Raw genomic sequence first — 26,077 nt, forward strand, 5'->3', positions numbered from 1 at the left:
CCATTGTCCTTTTCAAACAAGGCTTTTTTTCTCAGAAATCTTTCTGTGTAGATGTCACATTATTTATAAAGTCTTAGAACATCCTATTTCCAAAAACCTTATATCATGAATAAGTTTATAAGTATACCTAAACACATGAGGTATAATATTTCCAAAGATGTCTTCCACGCTGTGAAGAACGGATGGTTTACTGAAGACCTTGGCTGCCACAGTTTGCCATTTTGAATTACCTCAAAATCCAGTGTTGTTCCACTTAGTCATCTTACTGGTCATTCTAACACTTACTGAGTGCTTACTGTGTGCCTGCATATTTCTAGATACTGGGGATAATTAATCAATAGACAAACAAACAAACAAACAAACATCCCAGTTATCTCCTGCTCTTGTAAGTGTATATAAAAGTGGAAGAAGGGGACCGGCAGATTTTGTAATGGTTGCATAGCTGGACTCCCATGTAGTCAACTGTGGTTCGAGTACTGGGCCTGGTGGCTTAGAATTCATGCAGAGTGCGTGTGCGTGTGTGCCCAAAGTCCTGAGAGGAGAATGGAGGAGAAGGGATTGCGGTGTGGCCATACCCACTGGGAGGCATTTTCTCACTTTCTGTCTCTGTTTCTCTTTGTCTCTCCAGTGAGCACATGTACCCTATAGAAAAATCTCTCAAAAAAGAAAAAGAAATAGTGGAGGAAGTTGGTTAATAAACAGACACCAAGTTGGCATTTCTGCTCAGAACAATAAAACAACAAAGAGTGACAGAAGAGCGCTGTTTTAAATAGGTTGGTTGGGAAAGTCCTCTCTGCTGAGATGACATTCTAGCAGAGACGGAAAGAAATGAGGGAGAGAGCGACATAGGTTTCCCAGGGAAAAGTGTCCAGCAGAGGGCACTGCTGTTGCATGGGAGCTGGAATCAGCACCTGCTTAGCCTGTCAGAGGAACATCAAGGAAGGCACGTGGCTGCTAGGTGGCTGGAGCAGTGAGTGAGGGGGTAGAGCCTTGCAGGGGTCCGGAGGAGATCTGAGCAAGTGTGTAGTTGGGGGACAGATCTTGTAGGGCTAGTAAACCATGATAAGGACTTTGGATTTTATTTTGAATGAGGTAGGACCCCCTTGAAAGTTTAGTGCAGAGACATGAACTTTATCACTTGTTAAGATGATTTTTTGGACATAAAGGGGACAATAACAGAAGCAGAGACAGCAGTTAGGAAACTATTGCAATAACTCAGCTGTCTTAGTCTGTCCCTACTGCTAAAACAAAATACCTAAGACTGGGTAATTGACAAACAACAGAAATGCATTTTCCACATTTCTGTGGGTGGAGGAGTCCAAGATAAAGGCACCAACAGATTCAGTGTCTGGCGCGAATCCGTTCCTCACAGTGAAGGTCCATTCCTTATAGATAGCATTTTCTTGCTGTGTCATCACATGGTGGAAGGGGCAAAAGAGGTCCCTCAAGCTTCTTTTATAAGAACACTGATCTAATTCATAAGGGCAGAGTCCCCATATCTAATCACCTCCCAAAGGCCCTACTGTGTGTGTGTGTGTGTGTGTATGTGTTTATATATATAGTTAATTCCCTTCATATACTCCATGAAATTCTATTCAGCCATAAAAAATAAGACCCTGGCATTTGATAGAAAGTGGAGTGTGTAGTTGGGGGACAGATCTTGTAGGGCTAGTAAACCATGATAAGGACTTTGGATTTTATTTTGAATGAGGTAGGACCCCCTTGAAAGTTTAGTGCAGAGACATGAACTTTATCACTTGTTAAGATGATTTTTTGGACATAAAGGGGACAATAACAGAAGCAGAGACAGCAGTTAGGAAACTATTGCAATAACTCAGCTGTCTTAGTCTGTCCCTACTGCTAAAACAAAATACCTAAGACTGGGTAATTGACAAACAACAGAAATGCATTTTCCACATTTCTGTGGGTGGAGGAGTCCAAGATAAAGGCACCAACAGATTCAGTGTCTGGCGCGAATCCGTTCCTCACAGTGAAGGTCCATTCCTTATAGATAGCATTTTCTTGCTGTGTCATCACATGGTGGAAGGGGCAAAAGAGGTCCCTCAAGCTTCTTTTATAAGAACACTGATCTAATTCATAAGGGCAGAGTCCCCATATCTAATCACCTCCCAAAGGCAGTACTGTGTGTGTGTGTGTGTGTGTATGTGTTTATATATATAGTTAATTCCCTTCATATACTCCATGAAATTCTATTCAGCCATAAAAAATAAGACCCTGGCATTTGATAGAAAGTGGACAAATATGGAAGATCTATTGCTGAATGAAGCGAGTCAGGCTATGAAAGAGAGACATTGTGTATCTCCACTTAACCATATACTGACTGCACTTTGTGGTAGAGACCGAAAGATTGGAGGACATAAAAGCATTGAAAATAGTTATAGACATTAGAGATAGTATGGAAGAAGGGTGTAAGAGGGGAAATGTGTAGGAAAGATAATTAGGCATTTGTGGGACACAAATGTTTTATTACTTGTTGATGAAGACATGCACACTATTCTCAACTGGATTGGTCTGAGGTGTATTTCATGTTGGCTAAATTCTCTATACAAGCTAAATGATGTACAGCAATTGAATGTATATAAAATAATAATAATAATAAAGAAGGTAAAAAATTACTTGCCTTAGTTTAATTTTGTTATTATTAATAATTTACTTAAAAAATTTGACCAGAGAGAGAAATGGAAAGTGATAAAAGCAAGCTGCCAGATCTGGGATCTGAACTGCAATCAGCCATGTGGGAGTCCGGTGCCACAACCAACATGCCACCTGTCTGTCTCAGCACTACCTTTTAATACCATCACCTTGGGGACTAGGTTTCAACATATGCATTTAAAATAAAGACCATAGCACCAGGTGAGAGGTGGTGGTGATTGGGAGTGGTGAAGGGAGATGTAAAATGGTTGGATTCAGAACATATTTGAAATTTAGAGCCAGTAGTGTGTGCTGATGAATTGGATGTGGAGTGTGAGGGAAAGAAGGAAAAGAAAAGTCACCCAGAGTTTTGACCTAAACAACTTAAGAAAGGATTTATCTTTTATGAAGAAGTGGAAGACCGTTGTAGACTGTCTTAGTTTTGGGAAGATCAAGGATTCAGCTTTGGGTATGTTAATCTGAGATGCCTACTAGACGTCAAGTGGAGACAGCGAGTAGCAGTGGGCTGTGCAAGGCAGGGAAGCGTGTTGGTTAGAGGTGCAGCCCTTACCAGCAGTTAGGGCTGTGGGATTAAATGAGGGCACCTGAGAGTGACTATACAGACCAGAAGTGGTCTCAGAATTTTGCTCTTGGGTTTTCTGAAATTTAGAGATTGGGAAAATGAGGACAATGCAGTAAAGGATGTGAGGAAGAGAAGCTAGGGTAGAAGAAGGAAGAGGAGGGTATCCCAGAGGTCAAGTGGAAAAGGGTGTAATCAGCTGCCTAGAATGCTGTGGATTGATGGCATTTATAGAGAGATAGGAGTAAGAACTAACCCTGAATTTAGCAACACAGAATCAGTGACTGACAGAAACAGTGCATTGGTGTGATGGTGAAGAAGTCGACTCAAGAGGATATGGAGCCGGTGAGTAGATTGCTCTGTAGGGGAAGTAAAACTTCTCTCTGTCCTCTTTGGTTCTGTGGTCCAAGAATTAAACTGAAATAATATAGAGTAACAGGAGAAAAGCACATAAATCTTATTTAATTTTTAAGAGTTCAGCTTCTTACTGAACACATTACAAAAGAGATTTAGTCAAAAAGACCAAAGACCATGTCAACATCAGGTTCTTCCGTCTTCTTTCTTTGTTTCTATTTTCTTCTCTTCACCTGGGGTGGCAGCAGTAGTCGGGGCTAGACTTTCTGCAGGTGCAGGAACAGCACCACTGCAGGCCCACTGGCCCCTACCTTGCAGAGGAGACTCCGGATGTTGATGCTGGTCAGGGCCTTTGCAAACAAGCCAGGCCAAAAAAGTTCCACATTTACACCAGCTGCTTCAATGAGGGCATTGATCTCATCTTCCTTGATGGCACTCACCGTTGTGCAGGGTGAGGGCCAAGTAGAGGTATGCGAGTTCTAAAACGGAGGCCAGGGTGTGGACGGGTGCAGAGTGGGTGCTGCGAGATGTCATGCTAGTCGCTGAATGAGGTGAGAGCCTCCCATTGCAGCCTTCGCTCCTGTGGAAGGACTGAGCACCTTGGTAGCCGCTGAGCAAAGGGCAAATTTTATTTAATATTTTAATGGAAGATAAAGGTTATTTTATAGGTTCAATTGTACAGGTTCATTTTGGTGTCAATCCCAGTCATTGGAGATAAGAATGTTCTCTTCCGTGCACATGGAAGGTGCCTTTTTTTCATGGGAAATTTTATGGCCTACTTTTAGGGAGAAGGAAGGGGTCAGAGAGCTCTTCAGTACTTGCTGTTTCTCAAGTGCCTTTATCTTATAATAATCTATATGCCAAAGCAGCATACTTTGGGGTGGCACATTCTGAATCTTCAGGTATTTTGAGAAGTTTTGTTCTAAAAGTTTTGTTCAAAGCTGCATAACAAAAATAATTCACAACTGAGACAGTAGCTAGTGATGATCAAATCTTAACACCTCCTTTATCCTACTTCAGAGCCAAGTCTTGATAATTTGTCTCTACTAGTGTCTCTTCTTCATTATTATTTTTGCCTTGTGGATGTTGATTTCTTTATTTTTCTTATTGCCAATGCTTACAGAAATGGATTCCTTGTCATCTTTCAGCTCATGTGATTTGAATCATGTGCTGCTTCTAGCATAGAAACATTGGGTTGCCAGCTTGGATATCTGCAGAGTTTTTGTTAACTATATGTGTGATGTTGCTGGCATTACATATTTTGAAATAAATTTAGCTTCAATCACTTCCTGTTTTGTTTTTTTCTTTGTCAATTTCCACTGAGTCAATGTCATTTCATGTTGGTATGAGATTTCCGCTTCAGATTTTGTTAAGAAATTTAGAATAATTACAAATCAATTGCAGGTTTCACAATCTTGAGAATGCCTACAAGTTCCTACAAGTTCCTGTGGGATAAAGAAAAGCATTACTATTTTTTTTTTTATTTTACTTTTTAATTTTTTAAATTTGCCATAGTGCATGTACACTCATTGGAGAGAGAGAGAGAGCAGGAGGGAATGTAAGAAATCACTCCCCCCACTCCCTGGGGGATGGCCATGCTGCAATCTCTTCTCCTCCATTCTCTTCTTGGGATTTTGGGCACACAAGACCATATGCCTGCTAGCATGTTTTCCAAGCCTCTAGGTCTGGGACTCAAACCATGCAGTTGGCCATATGGGATATCGCTGTCTTAATCTCTGTGTCACTATAGGGTTGGTCCTATAGTGTTTATATCTACCTAACAGTTTGAATTTTGGTCCTTCTTCTTCTTCTTCCTCTTCTTCTTCTTCTTCTACTTTTTCTTCTTCTTTTTCTAAAGGTTTTTTGCTATAGGGTGCTTGCGCTTGCCAGAAAGACAGAGAGACAGAGACAGAAAGTGAGAAATCACTCCCCAGGGGGGATGGCCATGCCACAATCCCTTCTCCTCCATTCTCCTCTTGGGATCTTGGGCACACAGGCACATGTGTCCGGCATGAGTTTAAGCCATCTGGTCCAGGACTCAAACTGCGGTCGACTACATGGGAATTCAGGACATAGCCATTACGCCACCTGCTGGTCCCTGAATTTTGATTTTTTTATTACAGTCTGATATAATAATATTTTATCTAAATAATTATCTGGCAAGTAAAAATAAAAACTTCATGGTAAAAATAAGGAGACGATTGAAGTTTGATTTCCCAAATCACAATTCATTACTATACAAAAAGATTTTTTCCCCCCACAATGCTTAACAAGAGGAAGAATGAGAACAAACCACAGCAGAGACATTAACCACATCGTGAGTTCCCAAATTAGTAAAGTCTAGTTGCTCAATTAGGATGGAAACAGGCCTCTATGGAGATTAAAGTCTAATTAAAGTGTGAAGTGTATCTCTTATGGCAGTGGCTCTGGGAAGAAATGTCTTGACCAGCACCGCAGAGATCTGTGACAACGTATAAGGTTGATGTTCGAGTTTTAATTTTCATGGCATTTAATAAACAGCCTCTGTTGACTGGCGAGGCTTTGGAACTTAGCTCAAAAGCTAACAGAGTGTGACCCTGCCACAGCCTAAGCTCTCCATATGTCTGTTAAACTCTTAGGTTTATGCGTACTTTGGAGTCCAGTAGTTGAGACGAATGCTCATACAAGTCTTGTGTAAGTGGCCTGATGAGGTGTAATATTCTTGAAGGGAGGGGGAGATCATTCCAAGTTCTTCTTGTAAGAGCACAACATATGCCACTCATGTAGCACTCGTATACATGTTTGGAATCATTTCAAAGCTGCATAACTAAAATAATTCACAATTAAAATAGAAGGATAAACTCCAATTTTAAAGTGTTACCCAGATATGGTAAATATTTTGTATATAATGTAACCAAACAAAGCTTACCAAACAAAAAATACTGCATCTTGTAATTCACACTTTGTTTAACTCTTTTAAGTTTAAAGGTACAAATAAAAACTCCAAATGGTCATATAGAATTGAAGGAACCTAAGTTCTGTTTCTTCATCTTTATATCACTGTTCATTTTAAGCCTGTTTTAAATTCAAGAATATGAAGTATCAAAAGAAATGGAGACAAACTGTACCTGAAACAAATTTGAGCAATTCTAGACCATTATGGATTCCAAAAATGAATATATCCAAGTCCATGGGTATCAGGGGTCCAAATGTATAACTGCAAGTTTGCCAAATTAGTGTCCATGTAGAATACAATGTTTATTAAATGCCAAGAAAATTAAAACTCAACAGTAGCAACTGTTTAGAATGGGTTGCAATAAAAACATGAGAAAGGTGGCAGAGTATTTTATTGTATATATGGCATAGAACTGCCAGCACAGGGGTCAGGTTGTGGCTCAGTAGTAACACAATTAGACCCAGATGGAAGAGGTCTTCGGTTTGTATCCTGAGACCTCCATAAGCACACAGGGAATGCACACACACGATGTAGGCCAGCTGAGACTAGGGGTAGATTTGTGGTGTGAAGATCCTGTTGAGGATGCCTGTTTCTCCATCTGTCTCCTGTCTCTGACAGAAGAAATAATTTTAAAAAATAAATTAAAATACAAAATATATAGTTTCAGTTTAGGTGTGGTGTAGATGGACCCACATGAGAAGGGTCCTGGATTTCCATCCTGGGACGTTCCTGAGCAGGCCAAGCCCATGCATTTACAGAACTGTAATCTGGCCTGGCTAAGGCTGGGAGAGGATCACAGCATGGGTACCCTGTTAGGGGTGCTTCTCTTTCTCTCTCATGGAAGAAATAGACCTAAAAAAAATTGTTAGCACATGATGATAATCAAAAGCAGACTGACTTTTAGTTGTTTCATTATCATATTTAAATTTTCTTTTTCTTTTTTTTTTTTTTTTTTTGAGGGATTTTTGCTATTGGGCTGTGGGGCTCCCAAGAGATTTGCTATAGGGCATATGTGCTCGCCAGAGAGACAGACAGAAAGTGAGAAATCCCCCTCCCCCTCCAGGGGGGATGGCCACTCCACAATCCTTTCTCTTCCATTCTCCTCTCAGGACTTTGGGTACACATGCACATGTACCCATTGTCAGTTTTAAGCCACCAGGTCTGGAACTCAAATTGCGGTTGATTACGTGAGAGTCCAGTGACATAACCATTACACCATCTGCTGGTCCCCATATTTAAGTTTTCAACAGACAACACTTCTCATTATTACCTATGCTCAGGGCTGACTGTCTGTAGCCCCACCCCTGGTATGCCACTGGATGATGGATATTTCCACTTACTGGCAGTGATCCAGTGGTAAAAGGAAAAATAATGAAACAAAGAAGAGAGAGACAATTGCTAGAGTCATACCTGTGAATAGCTGAAAGATGAACTGAGGTGCTGGCAGAGTGGTTGTCTTAGGTAAGAGAATATACAGCTCACCCATTACCATAGGAAGGAAGGCAGAGTTTATGGGCACAGAAGAATGCAGACCTACGTCTGGGGTCTTCAAAAAATTCATAGAACACAGAATTGCAGTATGAGCTTAGTTTTGTTAAAAAAGATTTGAAATCCATACATAGTGTTTTTGTTTGTTTGTTTTTAATTTTGTGTGTGGCTCAGATGGAAAGAGAGAAAGAGTGATAAATCACCTCCAGGGGGATGGTCATGCTGCAATTCCTTCTGCTTAATTTTCCTCTTGGGATTTTGGGTGCACATGCACACACAGCCAGAGTGTTTTTCAAACCACTGGCTCTGGGACTCAAACCACACAGTTTGCTATGTGGGAACTACCACCACCACCACCTAACCACCACACCACCTCACTGGCCTGCAAAGTTTTTTCATACCACACATTTTCCATGAACTCTGTGTGAAAATTATTTCTTAGTTTTTTTTTTTTTTTTCCAAAAGTAGAATTGGACTTAGAGATTGTTTTTATTGTCTCATAGTCAGGGAGTTCTATTTCTTTAAATACCATTTATAAAACTAATTGACTTTAATTTCATTTTCTTGAAAACTATGATCACATCTTTCAGCATGTGCTCTTCACTGGCATTAACACTTAACTGTACTGACCAGATGGGTATATTCTTGTGATTTTGGAAACAAGATTATTAATTCCCTCTAACAGGGAAAACATAGTTAAATTGCCTTTGATTTGGCAAGCCATGTGTGAACATTCTAGAATCCAGTCTCAGTTTCTGTTTTTCGTTTTTGAGATGCTGCAAATCTGTGCGTGGCTGCGTAGGGGTAGGGGATGGTGCCTAGTTGCAGTGCTTGTCCTTTTCTGTAGAGTTTTATTTTGATATTTTCACACTGCTCAGAGAGAATTCCACCCAAAGGTCCTCAAGTGCCATGAAAAGGACAAGGAAAGAGCATCTTTGAACAGTGGCATTGTTAAATGCCAAGAGCCTGCCTCTCTAGTGGATAATTTTGAGATATTCTGAAACACTTTTCAAAGGCTTTGCTAAGTACTCATGGTGGAAAAGGACAAATTCTATATTAAACTCGCTCTGGGATAGAGATGGCCTTGGGTAAAATTGTGAGCTAGACGACGTCTGCGGCCTTCTTTTTATTGCCTTTTCTCCCATCAGTGGATGCTCCAGCTCCTTCCTCCATCTGTCCTCAACTCTCTCGGGGTCTTCCCTTCACTTCCTTTTGGCCTTGTGTGATTGAGCACCTGGAAAGGATGTACATCAGTAACTTAGATCTGGTTTTTTCCCCCTGCGAACATTGCTTCTGCTGCAGGCTTTTCAAATGGATCTGCTTATTCTTCCGCACCCCACAGACCTCATTGTCTCTCTGCCTTCAGTGTGGTCCTCACCCCGTTGTCCTCCCGCTGCATCAGTGGGGAGCACATGATCTGGCATTGGTCTTCCAGGCACCTTTAGCTTTTGCCACGGCTTGCCTTGTTGTCTGTCCTCTGACCAAATTGAACTGCTCCTATTTCTTCAAACTCTCCATGTTCTCTCTCATGCTTCATGCTTCAGCAACGCCTGGTGACCTGTCCCCAGAAACAATCCTCCTTGGTCCCTTTCTTGTCCTTTACTCATTTCACAGATCTCAGTTTAGGGGTCCTACTCCAGGATGCCGTCTCTGGCGTCCTCATTTAGGTTAGAGGATCCTCATAAGTAATTTTTAGAACTAATTTCATTACATGAATTACTTGCATACTTTTCTTTTTCCTCACCCTGGGTAGATTTTGATTGGAGTGGCTCTGCTCACAGTGGTTTTCGATTTTCTTTTTCTTTCTTTCTTTTCTTTTCTTTTTTTTTTTACAAGGGAAGGTGTGAATGCAGTCCCACACTATCACAAATTATGCAAAATTATGCAGTCAGGTTTCCCACATTTGGGAAAATCTCAGGGGTCAGCATATCCGGAGTGCAATGAATAAGCCTCACCCTTGGCTTTCCATTTCCTGGAAAGAAGACCATAAACAAGTGTGGTAGGTAATGGAAGTAGCAATGCCAGTGGTGTGCGCTGATCCCTTTACTGGAGCTATAATCTCTGTGAAAAATCACTGCACACACGAATGATAGGATGACTTTGGATCAAGGTAGTACTTTTCCCAAGGATAGTTGCATTTTAGTATCTGATTTTCCTCCAACAAATAGGCTAAAAACTCCATTTTATGTAAGTTTAACAGTAAATTCAAATCAGTAACATTTAATAAATGCTCTCCATATTTGAGGTAGTATGCTGGGGACTCTGGGGGCATGTAAGGATGAATAATACACAGCCTCGGTTTTCAAGAAATTTACAATCTCTCATACTTATGGTTAAAAATATACGTTTCCTTAATAAACACACACATATATCTTTATTGGGTTGAAAAGATTAAAATGTTTGTTTCAAATTTTATTTACTCTCATTTTTGAAAACTGATGAAAGTGGAAAGCACACTAGCTTTTTAGTAACCGCTATGTGCCAGGGACCATGTTTTCTTATTTAATATCCAACATCTGAGAAAGTAAGTGTTATTTCTCATTGAGAAAGGAATCTGTTTCTTAGTAAAGGTATCTTAGAACCTTTGTGTAGCCGCAGAAAAATTTTTCTCTTGCACTTGAAACATTACCAGGTACTTAATTTCCGTGATCTGTCCACACGAGGATGAAATGTAACCTCAAGTGAAAAGCATTCAGGTAAGGTATTACTAGCTCACTCCAAGCACAACTAGAACCCCAGTTCTGGGGCTCAAGCTGCACAGTCATCCATGTGGAATCTAGCTGCCTTAGCCACCAGGCCCTGGGCCAGCCAGAGTGAGCAAACTTTTACTGGGACTTTTCTTATCTGTGACAGAGTTTCTGGGTTGCCAGCTTCTCCAGCAACCAGACTGGAAATAAAAAAAGGGAACTCACTGCTATTTCACTTTTAAAAATAATTACTTATTTCATTTTATTTGTCATTATTATTTTTTCAACTTGCTATAGGACATTTGTACTCACCAGAGAGAGACAGAGAGACATATAGAGAGAAAATGAGAAAGCAAGCCACCAGGTTCAGGACTTGAATTGTGGGAGTCCAGTGCCATGTGGGAGTCCAGTGCCTTAACCACCATACCACCTGCTGGTCCCAGGCTGTTTTACTTTTAGGGTTGCAAAGTCACTACCTTCTCTGTCTTCTCTTCATTTTCTTATGTTTGCTTTATGTATAATATACAGAATTCTAACTTGATTTTAGTGGAAGGAATAGGGGAAAAGTATGTCTACTCTGTTTTATCCCTGCCCCTCATGATATTTGAAGCACCTAAGATGATATAGAATATTTGAAATACTGCCATTTACCTCTCATAAATGAGACAGATTAAGAAGGAAGAAAAAATACAGTTATTGTGCAAACAGAGCTGGTTAGTTCTCTCTGAGTTAGAGCCTTAAGTACAATTTATTGGTCTTTAGTGCCATCTTCTCTAAGTAGAAATTTAGCTTGGAGAATTAACTGGAGATGAGCATTAACCCTGCTAATATTTCACATGCATGTATGATTACATCCCAGAACTGGTGGCTTGCTTGCTTGCTTTTCCTCTCTCTCTCTCTGGTCAAAAAAAAAAAAAAAAAAAAAAAAAAAAAAAAAAAAAAAGATAAATAAAATAAAATTATTAAAACAAAAAGAAATAAAAATAGAATCATATTTTAGAAAATTACCAAATCCTTCCATGATGAGAATGTTGAGGAAGTAGTGATGGGGGAAAATTGTGTTTGAACTCACCTTGCATGAGTTTGTTGTTATCAGTAACTTTCATATGCACACGAAGTAGACATCTCTTGAATAGAAAAACATTTTGAAATAGGCTGTAATGTGCTTATTAATAGTGTTCCACTTCGTGATTAGGTCACCAGTTGGCCATAGCATTGTGTCATATTGTCAGTGTAACTAAAATCCTATTGGGGTATGGGGAAGGATTCATCACAGATGTTCAAATACTGTAAGCTGATTTTGCAGTTGTATTAGAGAATGGAAAATGTTACAAAAGTGCAGAGTATAAATGAATCAGAACTGCTAACATTGTAACCATTTCAAAATCACAGGGTGAGGCAGAAGTTATCTGGGTTTTCATTTTCTGAAAGATGTGAAGGATGAAACAGAGGTAGAGAAATGCAACACTGCTGAGTATAGTGCATTGTTTGCAAAACATTCAGAAACAAACTATGAACATTTGCTGCGGTAAGCCATATGCTTGAAGACTAACTCATAGTTTTTCATTACTGATAAGTAGATTATTTAGTCTATACAGTTAATTAAATACCCTGTATTTGACTATGATGTTTAATATGCAAAAGATAATGGGTTGGCTCTAAAATAAGGTTTTTTAAAAAAAATTTTTCTTATCCACAAAGAGGACTTCATAGAGATGGTCTTTTCTCACAATAACCAAACTAAAATTCTTTCTTTACTTTTGGAATAGCATCATTGAAACCTTCAGGCAAAAAAAAAAAAAAAAAAAAAAAAAAAAAAAAAAAGAACATAGAGGATACAAACAAAAAAGAATGATTATTATGACTTCCTAAAGTGTTGCAAAAACTGGTATTATTCTAAAGTTTAAGGGTTTGGAACTGGAGGTTGGAAAGTCCAGTGGGAGGCAATTGTTCTTGGTCATTTTATGATGGAGGTCACACTCCCTTGAGTAGATTAATGGTGTTCCTCAAGACCCAGCGAGTTTCAGATCTCGTGAGAAGAGGTTAGTTCTCATGAGAGCTGGTTGCTATAAAGGGAAGTGAGAGCAAGCTGCTGCCTCTGCATGCACCTGACATGGTCTGTGCTTCCATTAGCCAGGCTGTAGGCCTATGACTTTGGGTTTCCCAGCTACTAGAACTGTGAATTTGTAAAGAAACCTCTATCTTCTTTATAAAATCACCCAGGCTCAGCTATTTCTGTTAGCAACACAAAAACGGATTAAAACAATTACCAAAGATACATGAAATACATATTCCGGATGGTAAATGAAGCAAGAGAAAAGGAAGACCTGATGCTCTAAACTGTGATGGGCACTTGGGGAACAGCTTTATGCTCTGGCCCAGGTGTAATTTCAAAGAATTTAGTACTCAAAGGAGGACCAAAGCTCAGCATTCCCTTTTTATTCTCTATTTCCTAACATAAAAAGTCATTGTAAAATTGCCTTGCTGAGGCTTTGGGATCTTGAAATTTCAATTTTAGCATTAAAAGTGCTTCGTACATACAACACACTTTCCCTCTGAGTTTCAAAAACTGACAAAAGAAATGTGACCATTACATGACTATAATAGTCTGCCTGTTTCATTATTATTTTAGGTCAAAGTTATCAAATATCAGATTCTTTCATGTACTTTTCAAATGTTCTTGTGACTAATAAGGGTCTTAATAAAGTGTAAATGCAATTACACTGAAGAAAAGCCAAGTTTCCTCTACTTACAGTCCAGTCAGAAAATATACCCTATGTTAGTTATAGTATGCTGTGTAACAAATTACCCCCAAACTTGACGCTTAGGGCGACAAGTATTTTGCACAATTTCTAAAGAACAGAAATATGGCAAGTACATAAAGGATGGCTATGGTTCAAGGTCTCTCACAAAAATGCCGTCAACATGTCAGTCAGGGCAGTAATAATCTGGTAGTTCAAGTGGGGAATGATCCATTTCCAAGCTTACTCATGTGATTGTTTGTGGGTTTCTGATATTTGCTGCTTATGGGCTGGAGTCTTAGTTCCTTACCATGTGTCCATAAGCCACCTGGGTATCCTTATGACCTGACAGCTTCCAAAGTGAGTGGAGAAAAGAGCGAGAGAGCGAGAGAGCGAGAGCGAGAGAGAGAGAGAGAGCACACCCAGGAGAAACCACACAAACAACAACAATAATCCAGTCATTTATAACCTAATCTCAAGTGATATACCATCACTTCTGCTTTATTCTACTGGTCATCCAGACAAACCATGATAGAAGGTGGAAAGGGATAATACCAGATTGTAAATTCTAGGAAGTGGGGGAACTGAGGGCCATCTTAGAAGCTGTCTGTCCCAGGTTTATAGCAGTTTTGCAACTTGAATTCACTTAGAACTTGGCTTAAATCATACCTCTTCTAATGGTTATTGCCTACAGTTGTGACGAAATTACAGCTGAGCCTTGTGATCATCTAGATAGCCCACGAGGGGCTAATGGAAAGTTGCTGACATTTCCCTGAAAACATTGGATGTCTAAGTTTCATGGCTTAGTACACTAAGTACAGTAAAAAATAACAATTCAACTTTTAGATATTCTTTCAATGGATATCAAGGTCCAACTTTAATTTAGAAACTATGCATGATCTATGGTACAGTCCTCAGAAGCATTTAGCATATAATAAAGTAAAATAAACCAGCATGCTATCACAAAAAGGTGATCGCAAATCCCATGCATTTAGAAATAAAGTTTTAAAACACTGTTAGGAAAAGGTGGAAAATAAAAGACCTTTTAACTTTATTATTTCCCAGAGTGAATCATTTAATTGGATTTTATACTATCAGTAGGAATCAGTGACTGTTTTTACTTTTTATATTTTCCGTGAAAAGTAAGTCACTTTGGATACTCCTGATAGTAAATTGCCAGGTAGAAAGGTTCAACCACTGAAAATTATCATACAAAATTTTTGACTTTTAGTAAAAGAGACTTCAAATAGTTTTCAATTTAGGAAAGTTTTCTAAAGGGTGTCATATACCAGCTTGAAACTCACAAACTATAAGTTACCTGACCCAGGCAAAGCAAATACAGAGTGATAGGGCACAGGCAGCTCTAGTGTGCTTATAAACACAAATAAACAGCCGAGTCTAAACCTATTAATCAAATAATTTAGCCATCTGGTTAGGTCAAGGCAGGCTAGAAAAGCTATTTAAAAGGCAGAGTGATGGCAATGGACGGTTTCTTCCCTTTTCTAAGTCTCCAGGTTATCCGTACCTATTCAGCTCAGCTACTGAGGGATGCCCCTAGATAGATGCCCTGTCCTTCAGAAGATGCAGGGAATTATTGCAGGTTAAGAGAAGGTGATTTCTCCCTGAGGAGGAAAAGGAGTCTGGATGGCATTGGTGCTGACTTTCAGCAGTGGTTATCCACCGCAGCAGCATCTTAGCATCAGATTCACGAGGTGGGACTCAGGCACCAAACATTCCTAAAGCTTCCCAAGTGATACACACACACATAAATATTTTAAGAGAGATTTTTGCTACAGGGCATGTGTGCTCACTGGAGAGACAGAGAGACAGACAGAAAGGGAGAAATCACCCCCCCTCCCCCCAGGGGAATGGCCATGCTATAATCCCTCTTCCTCCATTTTTCTCTTGGGATCTCAGGCATGCACTCACACATGTTGGGTGTGAGTTTTCTTCTTCTTTTTTTTTTTTTAGAAAGACTTTTACTACAGGGAGTGTGCCCTCGCAAGAGAGAGAGAGAGACAGAAAGCAAGAAATCACCCCCCAAAGGGTTGGTCACGCAGCAATCCCTTCTCCACTCTCCTCTCAAGATTTTGGGCAAACATGCACACCTGCCCAGCATGAGTTTGAAGCGGCCAGGTTCAGGACTTGAACCAAGGGTGACTACGTGGTTCACCATCTGCTGGTCCTGAGATATAAGGGACACTTTAGCTACAGGGCAGGAGCCTTCCCCAGAGAGACAGAAACAGAGACAAAAAGCGAGAAATCACCCCCCCCCCAACCACCACCACCACAATGGACACAAGGCAATCCCTTCTCTTTCACTCTCCTCTTGGAACTTTCCAAACGCAGGCACATGCTCTGGTTGTATTAACCCACTGGGTGCAGGACTCAACGGTAGTAGACTATGTGGGAGTCCAATGAACTAACCATTACTCCATCTGCTGTTCCTTACCAGGTGATTTTAATGTGAACCAAACTGCAAAACTTTTTAGGACGGTGGGCCTCATTTTAGTGTCCATCAGAATCACTTGGAGAAAGGACAGCTACTACTAGGCTCTCCTCATTCCTCTTCAAAGCTGAAGCTGAACTGGGGTCAACCACTACATTGCCTCTCTCGTATTAGTCTTTATTTCACTGATCTAGGAAATAAACACCCTTCACAGGTCATGTGAACTGCTCCAAGATGGTTAGACTCCACTTAACCACTGGCTTTAGCAGGCCTCTTTGCTGGAGCAATCTCTTCCCGCCCTAGAGATGCAGCTCCAGCCAACCTGCTCAATTCATGAACTCTGCCCGCCCTGCCCACCGGGCCCCCAGCGTCCTCCCGGGGTGCGCGCGCAACAAGCTCGCTGCTCAAAAGGCGCAGGCGTGTCCCTAGCCGGTGCGCCCGCCGCGTGCTGCGCAGGCGCGAAGGGCTGCTGGAGCCGCCGTCATGGCCTGCGTCAACCCAGTGGTAAGGAAGGCCCTAGGCTCTGCGTAGAGGGAGTGCTCTGGGACTCCGGCATCCTGGCAACCCAACGCTACTACCTTTTGCCTTCCCAGACCGTTCCCAGACTTTCAGGAATTCTTTTCTCTAGGGAGCTGGGGCACTTCCTCACCTCCTACTTGGAGGAGGCTGAGAAGGGCCAGTGTTTGAGACGGAAGTTGGGCCCGGCCCCAGTGGAAGAACAGTTGTCCCTCCTCTTCTCACCCAAACTGTGGCTTTCTAGGTTCAGGTATTTAGAAGGTGTTTGGAAGTGGTACTTCCTCTTAATAATGTTGGTTTTCTGTATGTTCAGGAAATTCCCAAGTTCAGTTGTACTCTAGTTCTTCATTTGAGTATGGGTATTGTTGAGTCCATGCTGTATCTAACCTGAAGTGATCTCTCTTTGGAGAGATTTTTTGCTATGGGACATGTGTGCTCACTAGAGACAGCAGAAAAATCACCCCCACACCTCAGTTGGCCACATAGCAATCCCTTCTCCATTCTCCTTTCAGGATCTTGGGCACACACACACACACACACACACACACACACACACACACACGTGTGCTTGGTGTAAGTTTTAAGTCACTGGGTCTGGGACTTGAACTGTGGCCAACTACATGGGAGTCCAGTGATGTAACCATTATGCCATCTGCTGGTTCACTGTGTTTTAACATACATAAACTATGTGTACTTGAATATGAGATGTATCAGTTTACCTGACTGAATTCCAAGAAGAGTGTGTATGTTTCATTTTAAATAGGGAGTTAAGATGGACTTCTGGGCTATGGGTAGTTTTAGTATTGATAACAGATGGGAAAAGCAACATAAAGTCTAACTAGAAGATTAAAGTCTTAGAAGAAAAACTATGTTCAATACTTATTTTAGTTGTGGAAAGTTGTTTAATGGGAGCTGTTGTTATACTCTGAGGGCAGATCTTAAAGATGTTTTTAGTCCTAGGAGATTTTCCCTGTAGTTTTAAAAGTAATCACACTGGCTGGCATTAACATTGAAGCATTCATTTAATATGCCTTTATCCAGATAAACTTTTTTTTTTTTTTAGAGGTTTTCGCTATAGGGCTCGTGCGCTCGCCAGACAGACAGAGAGACAGAAAGCGAGAAATCACCCCCCAGTGGGGATGATCACGCCACAATCCCTTCTCCTCCATTCTCCTCTTGGGATCTTGGGCACGCACGCACACGCGCCCAGCGTGAGTTTTAAGCCACCGGGTCTGGGAAGCGAACCGTGGTCGACTACGTGGGAGTCCAGCGACATAGCCATTACGCTAACTGCTGGTTCCCCAGATAAACTTTTTTAGAAGAAGCATCTAGTCTAGGGCAGTTTGTCTTAATAGATATGCTTGTGAATAATGTATTATGTAAGTGTTACTAATTGGCTATTCATAGGCTTATCCTGGGATCTTTGGAAGGCTTAGTTTAAAACCTAGCTACTCTTGGCATCAGCAGGAGTATTTCCAGTATTTACCAGGTAGAATGAAAAAGCAATCCTAGAATGCCACAATTTTCCTTTTGGTCTAATTAAGCATTTTGAAATAAGAGCAACTCAACTAAATTCTTGTTTTGCATTTCTTAGTGGTGGATCTTCTATTCAGAATTGTCAGCCTACTTAGCACTACCATTTTGGACTGGGGGTTGTGGTGGAGCACAATTACATGGATTTGAAGGACTGAATTTATTTCATATGCCCATTATGTTGACAAAATCAATGTTCAATATGGGTAGAAACCTGCTTAATTTTTGTTGTAATGGCATGTTTTTACTAGGATGCATTTTAGGATGTTAGTCTGTATGTAATGGAAGGGTAGGGTTTGTTCATGCCTTTCTTATGTTCTGTTAGGAAATCCATTTTGGTGCAGTTGTGCTTTTACTTGGCAATGGTTCTGAATATGAATAAATATGTATACATATTTGATTACATGTCTTGGAAGTGGAACAGGCTTTGATTATTGTACTAAGTGCTTACCCCAGTCTTATGTCTGGAAGTTTATTCATGTTTGTGGTAATAACATAGTGAACCTTAACAAAAAGCTCTTTTGGTCACTCAGAGAAAAAGGTAAGTTGAAATCGGGCTTATTTCCAGCTGCCTTAAATTAATTTCGCTTTTTAAAAGGAATGGGAAGATTAAATTCTGACAGAAAAGCCAAGTAACTTATCAATAACCATACATTTTTATGAGATTGTTACCTAATATTTTATTGTAGTCCTTAGGGAGTGACAGGTAGCATGCTGGTTAAGGGCACTGGACTCCCACATGACTGACCATAGTTCAAGTCCCAGACCTGGCAGCTTGCTTTCTCAGTTTCTCTCTCTGTCCCTTTCTAGTCAAGTTAAAATAAATCAATAAATCAATAAAGTTAAATAAAATAGAGGCTATAAAATATAGAAAATGGTTATAGATACTAGATACAAGTGTGGGAAGAGGGTGGGAGAAGGAGGAGAGACTGAAGAAAGACATTAAGGAGAAAAATAGACAAGACATTTAAGAGACAAAGAAATGGGTTATTATCTGTTGATGATAATGTGTATGGTATCCCCAACTGGACTGGTAAGAAATGTATTCATGTTGGAACATTCACTTTACAAGCTAAGTGACAGATGTGATTGAATATGTTAAAGAAAATAGAATTAAATAAAAAGTTAAATAAAATAATTTTTATTTTTTATTGGGGACCAGCAGTTGGCATAATGGCTATGTCACCGGGCTTCCACGTAGTGGACTGCGGTTCTAGTCCTGGACCCGGTGGCTTTGATTCACACCAGGCGTGTGGCGTGGATGCCCAAGATCATGAGAAGAGAATGGAGGAGAGGGTATTGCAGCGTGGCCATCCCCCTGGGGGGTGATTTCTTGCTTTCTATCTCTCTATCTCTTTCTTTCTGGCGAGTGCATGCGCCTTATAGCAAAAACCTCTTCAAAAATTTTTTTTTATTGTAGTCCTATAATTCAGCCTTGTAGATAGGCTGAGCCTATGGGTTCAAAGCTAACACAATTTATAGAAGCTAAGTCTACACTGGGAGTAGGGTGTACTTAGCAAAAATCCTTATGGTGGTTTTTCTTTAGAAGATTAGAAATTGCACACTGCACGTCTTTTAAGGCTAAATGCATCCAAACTTCAGAAATGAGAACTTTAAACAATTGCTTTTATGTAGCCTAAACTCTACAGATCTGTAATTGAAGATGTAATTGAAGGAGTTCGGGATCTATTTGCTGAAGAAGGTATAGAAGAACATGTCTTAAAAGATTTGAAGCAGGTTTGTAGACAGCATTTGTTTCTTTTATTGTTATTTCAGCTTAACTGATAAGTTACAGTGTAACTCCTCAATTATACTTAATGTTTTAACCATTCATTGTACTATCAGCATAATTTAAAAAACAGAAATAAATGTCCTAATATTAAAAAAGGAATGCAAAACTTTCTCCCCCCTCCCCCCACAGCTCTGGGAAACCAAGATCTTGCAATCTAAAGCAACAGAAGATTTCTTCAGAAATAGTGTCCATTCATCTCTGTTCGTCCTTCAGTTGCCACACAGCTTGCACCAAACATTGCAATCATCAACAGGTGGGATATAATTAGTAAATTAGGTCTATGTATTTTCAGAGCAAATTTTTTTTTTTTTTTGAGAGGTTTTTGTTATAGGGCGTGTGCACTTGCCAGCCAGACAGAGAGAGATAGAGAGACAGAAAGTGAGAAATCCCCCCCCAGGGGGTATGGCCACCCAGCAATCCCTTCTCCTTCATTCTCCTCTGGGGATCTTAGGCGTGCACGCATGCGTGCCCGGCGTGAGTTTTAAGCCACCAGGTCCGGGACCCGAACCGCGGTCGACTACATGGGAGTCCAGCAACACAACCATTATGCTAACTGCTGGTTCCTCAGAGCAAATTATTTGGTAGTTTTTTTTTTTTTTGTTGTTGTTGTTTTTTGTTTTAATTTGGGTAATGTTTATAAAGTGAAAGGGCTTGGACTGCAAAATCATTTATATTAAATAAACACATTATAAATCACCCCATATAATTATTGTTTAAAAGACACAAATTATTCAAACTTGTTTTTAGAAACATTAAATTATGCAAATGTAACAAATCCTTACTTTGAAGGAACAAATTATATGGTGTGTGGGCTATTGGGAATACTCAATGGCAATTTCAGAGAATTCGACTGGGTCTCTGGTCACAGAACAATCAGCTGCCACTGGTGAAGTAGAAGACGCGAAGGTACGTGCCTGCATGTTGTACATTCTCTCTTTTTCTCTTACATTCTGCATATATGATACTTTTTTTTATTGAAAACAAAATGGAGAATTAACAAGAATACAGAGATTATATTTCAGGCTGACTTTCTGTTTTGGATATATAAAATGATGGTTAGAAATTGATAAATTTTGATGGATTAAAAAATTTAGACTTGCTAAATCTAGACCTTTACTTTTGGAGGAACTATTTGTCCATATTATGAGTATAAACTTAAACTGGGAAAGACTAGCTAATAAAGATAAAACTCATGCAAACTATTCTTGTTAGCTTTTATTCCTTTTCTTTTTCCTAAAATCTTTACGTGTGTGTGTGTGTGGGATAGTTTATATATGTGTGTTAACGGACACAAATAGGTTTCATTTTGATTTACTTGAATTTTTAAAAAATTTCATTCATTATCATTTTTAATTTTCTATAGGACATGTGTGCTCACCAGTGAAAGAGAGGAGAGTGAGTGTGCAGAGTAAGAGAGAGACTGAGAGTGTGAGTGACAGTGAATGAGCGAGAGAGCGTGCGTGAGTGTGCATGAGTGAGAAAGCAAGTCACTAGGTCTGGGACCTGATTTGTGGTTGGCCATGTGGGAGTCCGGTGCATTAACCACCACACCACCTGCTGGATTCGGTTTGCTTGAAATTTAATAGAGTAGTATCTGCCAGAAGTGAGGGTAAATTTTGGAATGGATTGTTAGTAATAAGTACTACTCTTTTCATGCTTGGCAAAATTCACATGAAAATTACCTGGGCTAAGCTGAAGAGAAAATAGTAAGCATGGTAGCACTTCTATTACAAAATAGAATTTGGGACCAGAAGTTAGTGTAATAGCTATGTTGCTGGACTCCCATGTAGTTGACTGCAGTTCAAGTCTCGGACCCGGTGGCTTAAACTCACTCCGGGCGCTTGTGAGTGCGCGCCTAAGATTCTGCGAGGAGAATGGAGAAGAAAGGATTGTGGCATGGCCATCCTCCCTGGGGGGGTGATTTCTTGTTTTTGGTCTCTCTGTCTCTTTCTGGAGAGTTCACGTGCCCTATAGCAAAAACCTCTCCCCAAAACAAAACAAACAAAAAACAAACAAAACCCAAACAAAATAGAATTTAAGTGTGGCAGCAGTTATAACTTACAAAAAAATCAAGTAAATTAATGAATATTGAACTACAAAGTGCGTGTTTTATCTAATATGATTATAAAGTATAATTTGCTCTATAAGAATTAGCTATAAATAGTTTTAGTTGTTAGTTTTCATTCTTGGTCTTTTCTAACATCATTTGTAACAGAAGTTTAAGAGGAAATGCAGGTATCCTTTTGAATATGTATTGTAGGCTTTGAATATTGCACTTCATTTCTAGAGATTCTATAGTAAGATTCTTTAATTAAATAGCCTCATAAAATTGAAGTATTTTCGGGAACCAGCAGATGGTGTAATGGTTACATCTGGACTCCCGCGTAGTTGACTGAGATTTGAATCCTGGACCTGGTGGCTTCAAACTTGCACTGTGCGTGTGTGTCCAAAATCCCAAGAAGAGAATGAAGGAGAAGGGATTACGGCATGGCCATCTTCCTGGGGGGTGATTTCTTGTTCTGTCTGTCTCTGTGTCTTTCTGGTAAGTGCACATGCCGTATAGCAAAAGTTTCTTTAAAAAAAAAAAAAGTTGAAAGACTTAATTATATCTAATAGGATTTAAAAAAAACCCATTTAAAATAACTGACATATTGACATATCGAAAGATTTTTCTTTAAATGTTGAGTTTTTGGTTGTGCTTTCACTTTCTACTTTACTATTTTATAAGGACATCCCCTTCTCTGTTTATTTTTATTTATTTAAAAAAATTATTTATTTTTTTGGAGAGGTTTTTGCTATAGGGCGCATGCACTCGCCAGAAAAGAGAGACTCGCCAGAAAAGAGAGACAGAAAGTGAGAAATCACCCCCCCCCCCAGGGGGGATGGCCATGCCTCAATCCCTTCTCCTTCATTCTCCTCTCGGGATCTTGGGCACGCACGTACACACACTCAGTGTGATTATAAGCCACTGGGTCCGGGACTTGAACTGTGATTGACTATATGGGAGTCCAGCAACATAGCCATTATGCCAACTGCTGGTCCCAAAAAGAATTATTTTATTTAACTTTATTTTAATTTGACCAGAGATGGAGAGAAAGAGAGAGAAAATGAGAGAGTAAGCTGATTGGTCCGGGACTCAAATCATGGTTGATCATGTGGGAGTCCAGCACCTTTAACCACCATGCCACCTGCTGGCCCTCCCCTTCTCTGTTTAAATAACATTCTTTTGGAATTTTTTTCTTTATTAAAGAATTATAAAGATACTTTGTTTTTACATTTTAGATTGGCATGAGGATATGGTTAGTATGGAGGAAGAAAGCACTTGTCTTTTATGAAAAGACTAGTAAACATTTCTCAGGTATCATTCAGCATTGTAATACTTGATTTTGCTGCAAGATGGTAATATTACCAATGATTTAGATCACAAAATAGTCTTGCAACTAATATACTTAGCTAACTTTTAGTCAGCACCTTATTCTGTGTCTTATAATAATGGAAATAATTACATTTTAAATATGATAGTTTTTATCCTTAGTCTTTTCTACATCTTTTATAACAAAGAGGTTTAAGAGGAAATACAGGTATCCTTTAAATGTTCATGGTCGGCCTTGAATATTGCTCTTCATTTGTAGAGATTCTATAGTAAGATTCTTGAAATAAATAGCCCCTAAAATTGAAGTACTTTTAAATTATATCTTACAGGGTGCTTTAAAAAACCTGGTTAAAATAACTTCTGTAACCTTTTATCTCTTTGATAACAAGTTCAAATTAAATTGAATAAATCATTTGCATTTGCCTGTTCCACCTTTAAAACTTGTTTGTTCTACCATATTTTCCTTATATTATTTATTCATTTAATAATTTCTGTATCTTTTCAACTTTTTTTTGGTCTTTAGGACTTTTATTTGTTTTTGCTATAGGGAGCATGTGCTGAGGGTGGGGGGAGGGAAGGAGGGAGGGAGAAATCATCCCCCAGTGGGTATGACCATGCTGCAATCTGGGGGCGGGGGTGCGGGGGGGGGGGGGAGGGAGGGAGGGAGGGAGAAATCATCCCCCAGTGGGTATGACCATGCTGCAATCTCTTCTCCTTCATCCTCCTCTTGGAATTTTGAGCATGCGTGCACATGTGTTCAGTGTGTTTTTTAAGCCACCTGGTATGGTACTCAACCCTCACAGTTGGCCGTGTTAGATCCAGCCCCTTAACCTTCTGGACACCTGTTGGCCTCTAGGACTCCTTTGATCTTCTTAAAAGGGATTACGCAGGGGCTGGCAGGTGGTGTGGCAGTTAAGGCCCTGAACTCCCACATGGCTGACCTTGGTTCAAGTCCTGGACCTGGGGGCTTGCTTTCCCTCTCTCTCTCTGTCTCTGGTCAAATTAAAATAAATGAATAAATAAAATTAAATTTTAAAATAATTCTTGAAAATATATATAAATAAAATTAAATAAACAAATCTTTAAAAAAATTGAGAACTCCAAAGAACTTTTTTAAAAATTCATGTTATTAATATCTATTTAACATATTGGAAATTAAAACAAATGTTAAAAATGTTGGATTATTTTTATTTATATATATTTTCAAGAATTATTTTAAAATTTAATTTTATTTATTCATTTATTTTAATTTGACCACACATACACACACAGAGAGAGAGAGAGAGAGAGAGAGAGAGAGAGAAAGAAAAGAGAGAAAGAGAGAGAAAGCAAGCCACCTAGTCTAGGATTCAAACCATAGTTGGCCATGTGGTAGTCCAGTGTCTTAACCACCATGTCACCTGCTGGTCCCCTATTTTTATTTATTTAAAAATAATTATTTAATTTTATTTATTGTTTTTTAATTTGACCAGAGAAACAGAGGGAAAATGAGAAAGCAAGCAGCCAGGTCCAGGACTCAAACCATGGTCAGCTATGTGGGAGTCCAGCACCCTTAACCACATGCCACCTGCTGGCTCTAAAATGTTGGTTTATTAATTTAAAAATCTGACTACATGTAACATAATAACATACTTATGAAAATAATAGTTTTTTTTTTAATAACAATTATTTAGTGAGAAGAGTGGTATTGTTTTACTTTTCTACTGATCTTCTTGTCTGGCTTAATATAAGAAAACTTGATTCTCTATTCTCTTGAAATATCCATTTCTTATTATTTTTTTTTAAAAATAATTATTTATTCACTCATTCATTTTAATTTGATCAGAGAGACACAAAAGGAGAGAGGGAAGGTGAGAAAGGAAGCCACCAAGTCTGGGACTTGAACCATGGTCAGCCATGTGGGAGTGTCCAGCACCTTAACTACCACGCCACTTGCTGGTCCCCATTTCTTTTTATTTCTAAAAATTTTTTTGTGTACATTTAAGGTATATAGCATAATGTTTTGGTATACCTATAGAGAGTAAAAAGGTTACAATAGACAAGCAAATTAACATATCCATCATCTCATAGTTGTACATAGTTGTTTTTTTTAAAGTTGTGTCAAGATCACTTAAAGTTTAATCTTTTAGCCAAAAATTCTGATTATAGTATAATATTACCAGGTATAGCTCTCATGTAAGTCAGACCTCTAGACTTGCTCATCCTACATGTCTGTTACTTCGTATCCTTTGAGCTATAACGTCTCATTTACTCTCTGGTGCTATTTTCTTCTTTTTTTTTTTTCCCGTTGAACTTTATTTATTTATTTTTAATTTGACCACAGAGGAACAGAGCGGGAGAGAGAAAGAAAGGAAGCCACCAGGGCCAGAACCTGAGCTGCAGTTGGCCATGTGGGAATCCAGCATCTTTTTTTTTTTTTTTTTTGAGAGGTTTTCGCTATAGGGAGTGTGCGCTCGCCAGACAGACAGAGACAGAGAGACAGAAAGCGAGAAATCACCCCCCAGGGGGGATGGTCATGCCGCAATCCCTTCTCCTCCATTCTCCTCTCGGGGTCTTGGGCACGCACGCACACGCGCCCGGTGTGAGTTTTAAGCCACCGGGTCCGGGACATGAACCGTGGTCGACTACGTGGGAGTCCAGCAACATAGCCATTACGCTAACTGCTGGTCCCAGAATCCAGCATCTTTAACCACCTGTCACCGCCAGCTGCTATTTTAGTCTTTATCACTGTGCATTCAACTTTTTCTTTTTTCTTTCTTTTTTCTTTCTTTTTTCTTTCTTTTTTTTCTTTCTTTTTTTCTTTCTTTTTTTCTTTCTTTTTTTCTTTCTTTTTTTCTTTCTTTTTTTCTTTCTTTTTTTCTTTCTTTTTTTCTTTCTTTTTTTCTTTCTTTTTTTCTTTCTTTTTTTCTTTCTTTTTTTCTTTCTTTTTTTCTTTCTTTTTTTCTTTCTTTTTTTCTTTCTTTTTTTCTTTCTTTTT

General features: G+C 39.4%; 1 protein-coding gene and 2 pseudogenes across 2 annotated transcripts in view; 1 reads left to right on the forward strand and 2 right to left on the reverse strand.

Moving 5' to 3' along the window:
- STON1 (stonin 1) overlaps positions 1-26,077 on the forward strand; it is a 133,237-nt gene that overhangs the window by 60,575 nt on the left and 46,585 nt on the right. Inside the window, exons 1-3 of one of the 2 annotated variants that reach the window (XM_006159003.1) lie at positions 16,331-16,390; positions 19,571-19,672; positions 19,857-19,980. In XM_006159003.1, the coding sequence (XP_006159065.1) occupies positions 16,370-16,390; positions 19,571-19,672; positions 19,857-19,980 (247 nt within the window). In that variant the 5' untranslated portion in view covers positions 16,331-16,369. Of the gene's footprint in view, positions 1-16,330; positions 16,391-19,570; positions 19,673-19,856; positions 19,981-26,077 lie in introns of those variants that run through there. The other variant, XM_006159002.2, reaches the window with a different exon arrangement.
- On the reverse strand, positions 3,742-4,258 carry LOC102484541 (60S acidic ribosomal protein P1 pseudogene; annotated as a pseudogene).
- LOC114009781 (uncharacterized) lies at positions 9,842-9,992 on the reverse strand (annotated as a pseudogene).

The sequence above is a fragment of the Tupaia chinensis genome, unplaced genomic scaffold (genome assembly GCF_000334495.1).
Source record: "Tupaia chinensis unplaced genomic scaffold, TupChi_1.0 Scaffold000622_1, whole genome shotgun sequence".
NCBI classification, from domain to species: Eukaryota; Metazoa; Chordata; class Mammalia; order Scandentia; family Tupaiidae; genus Tupaia; species Tupaia belangeri.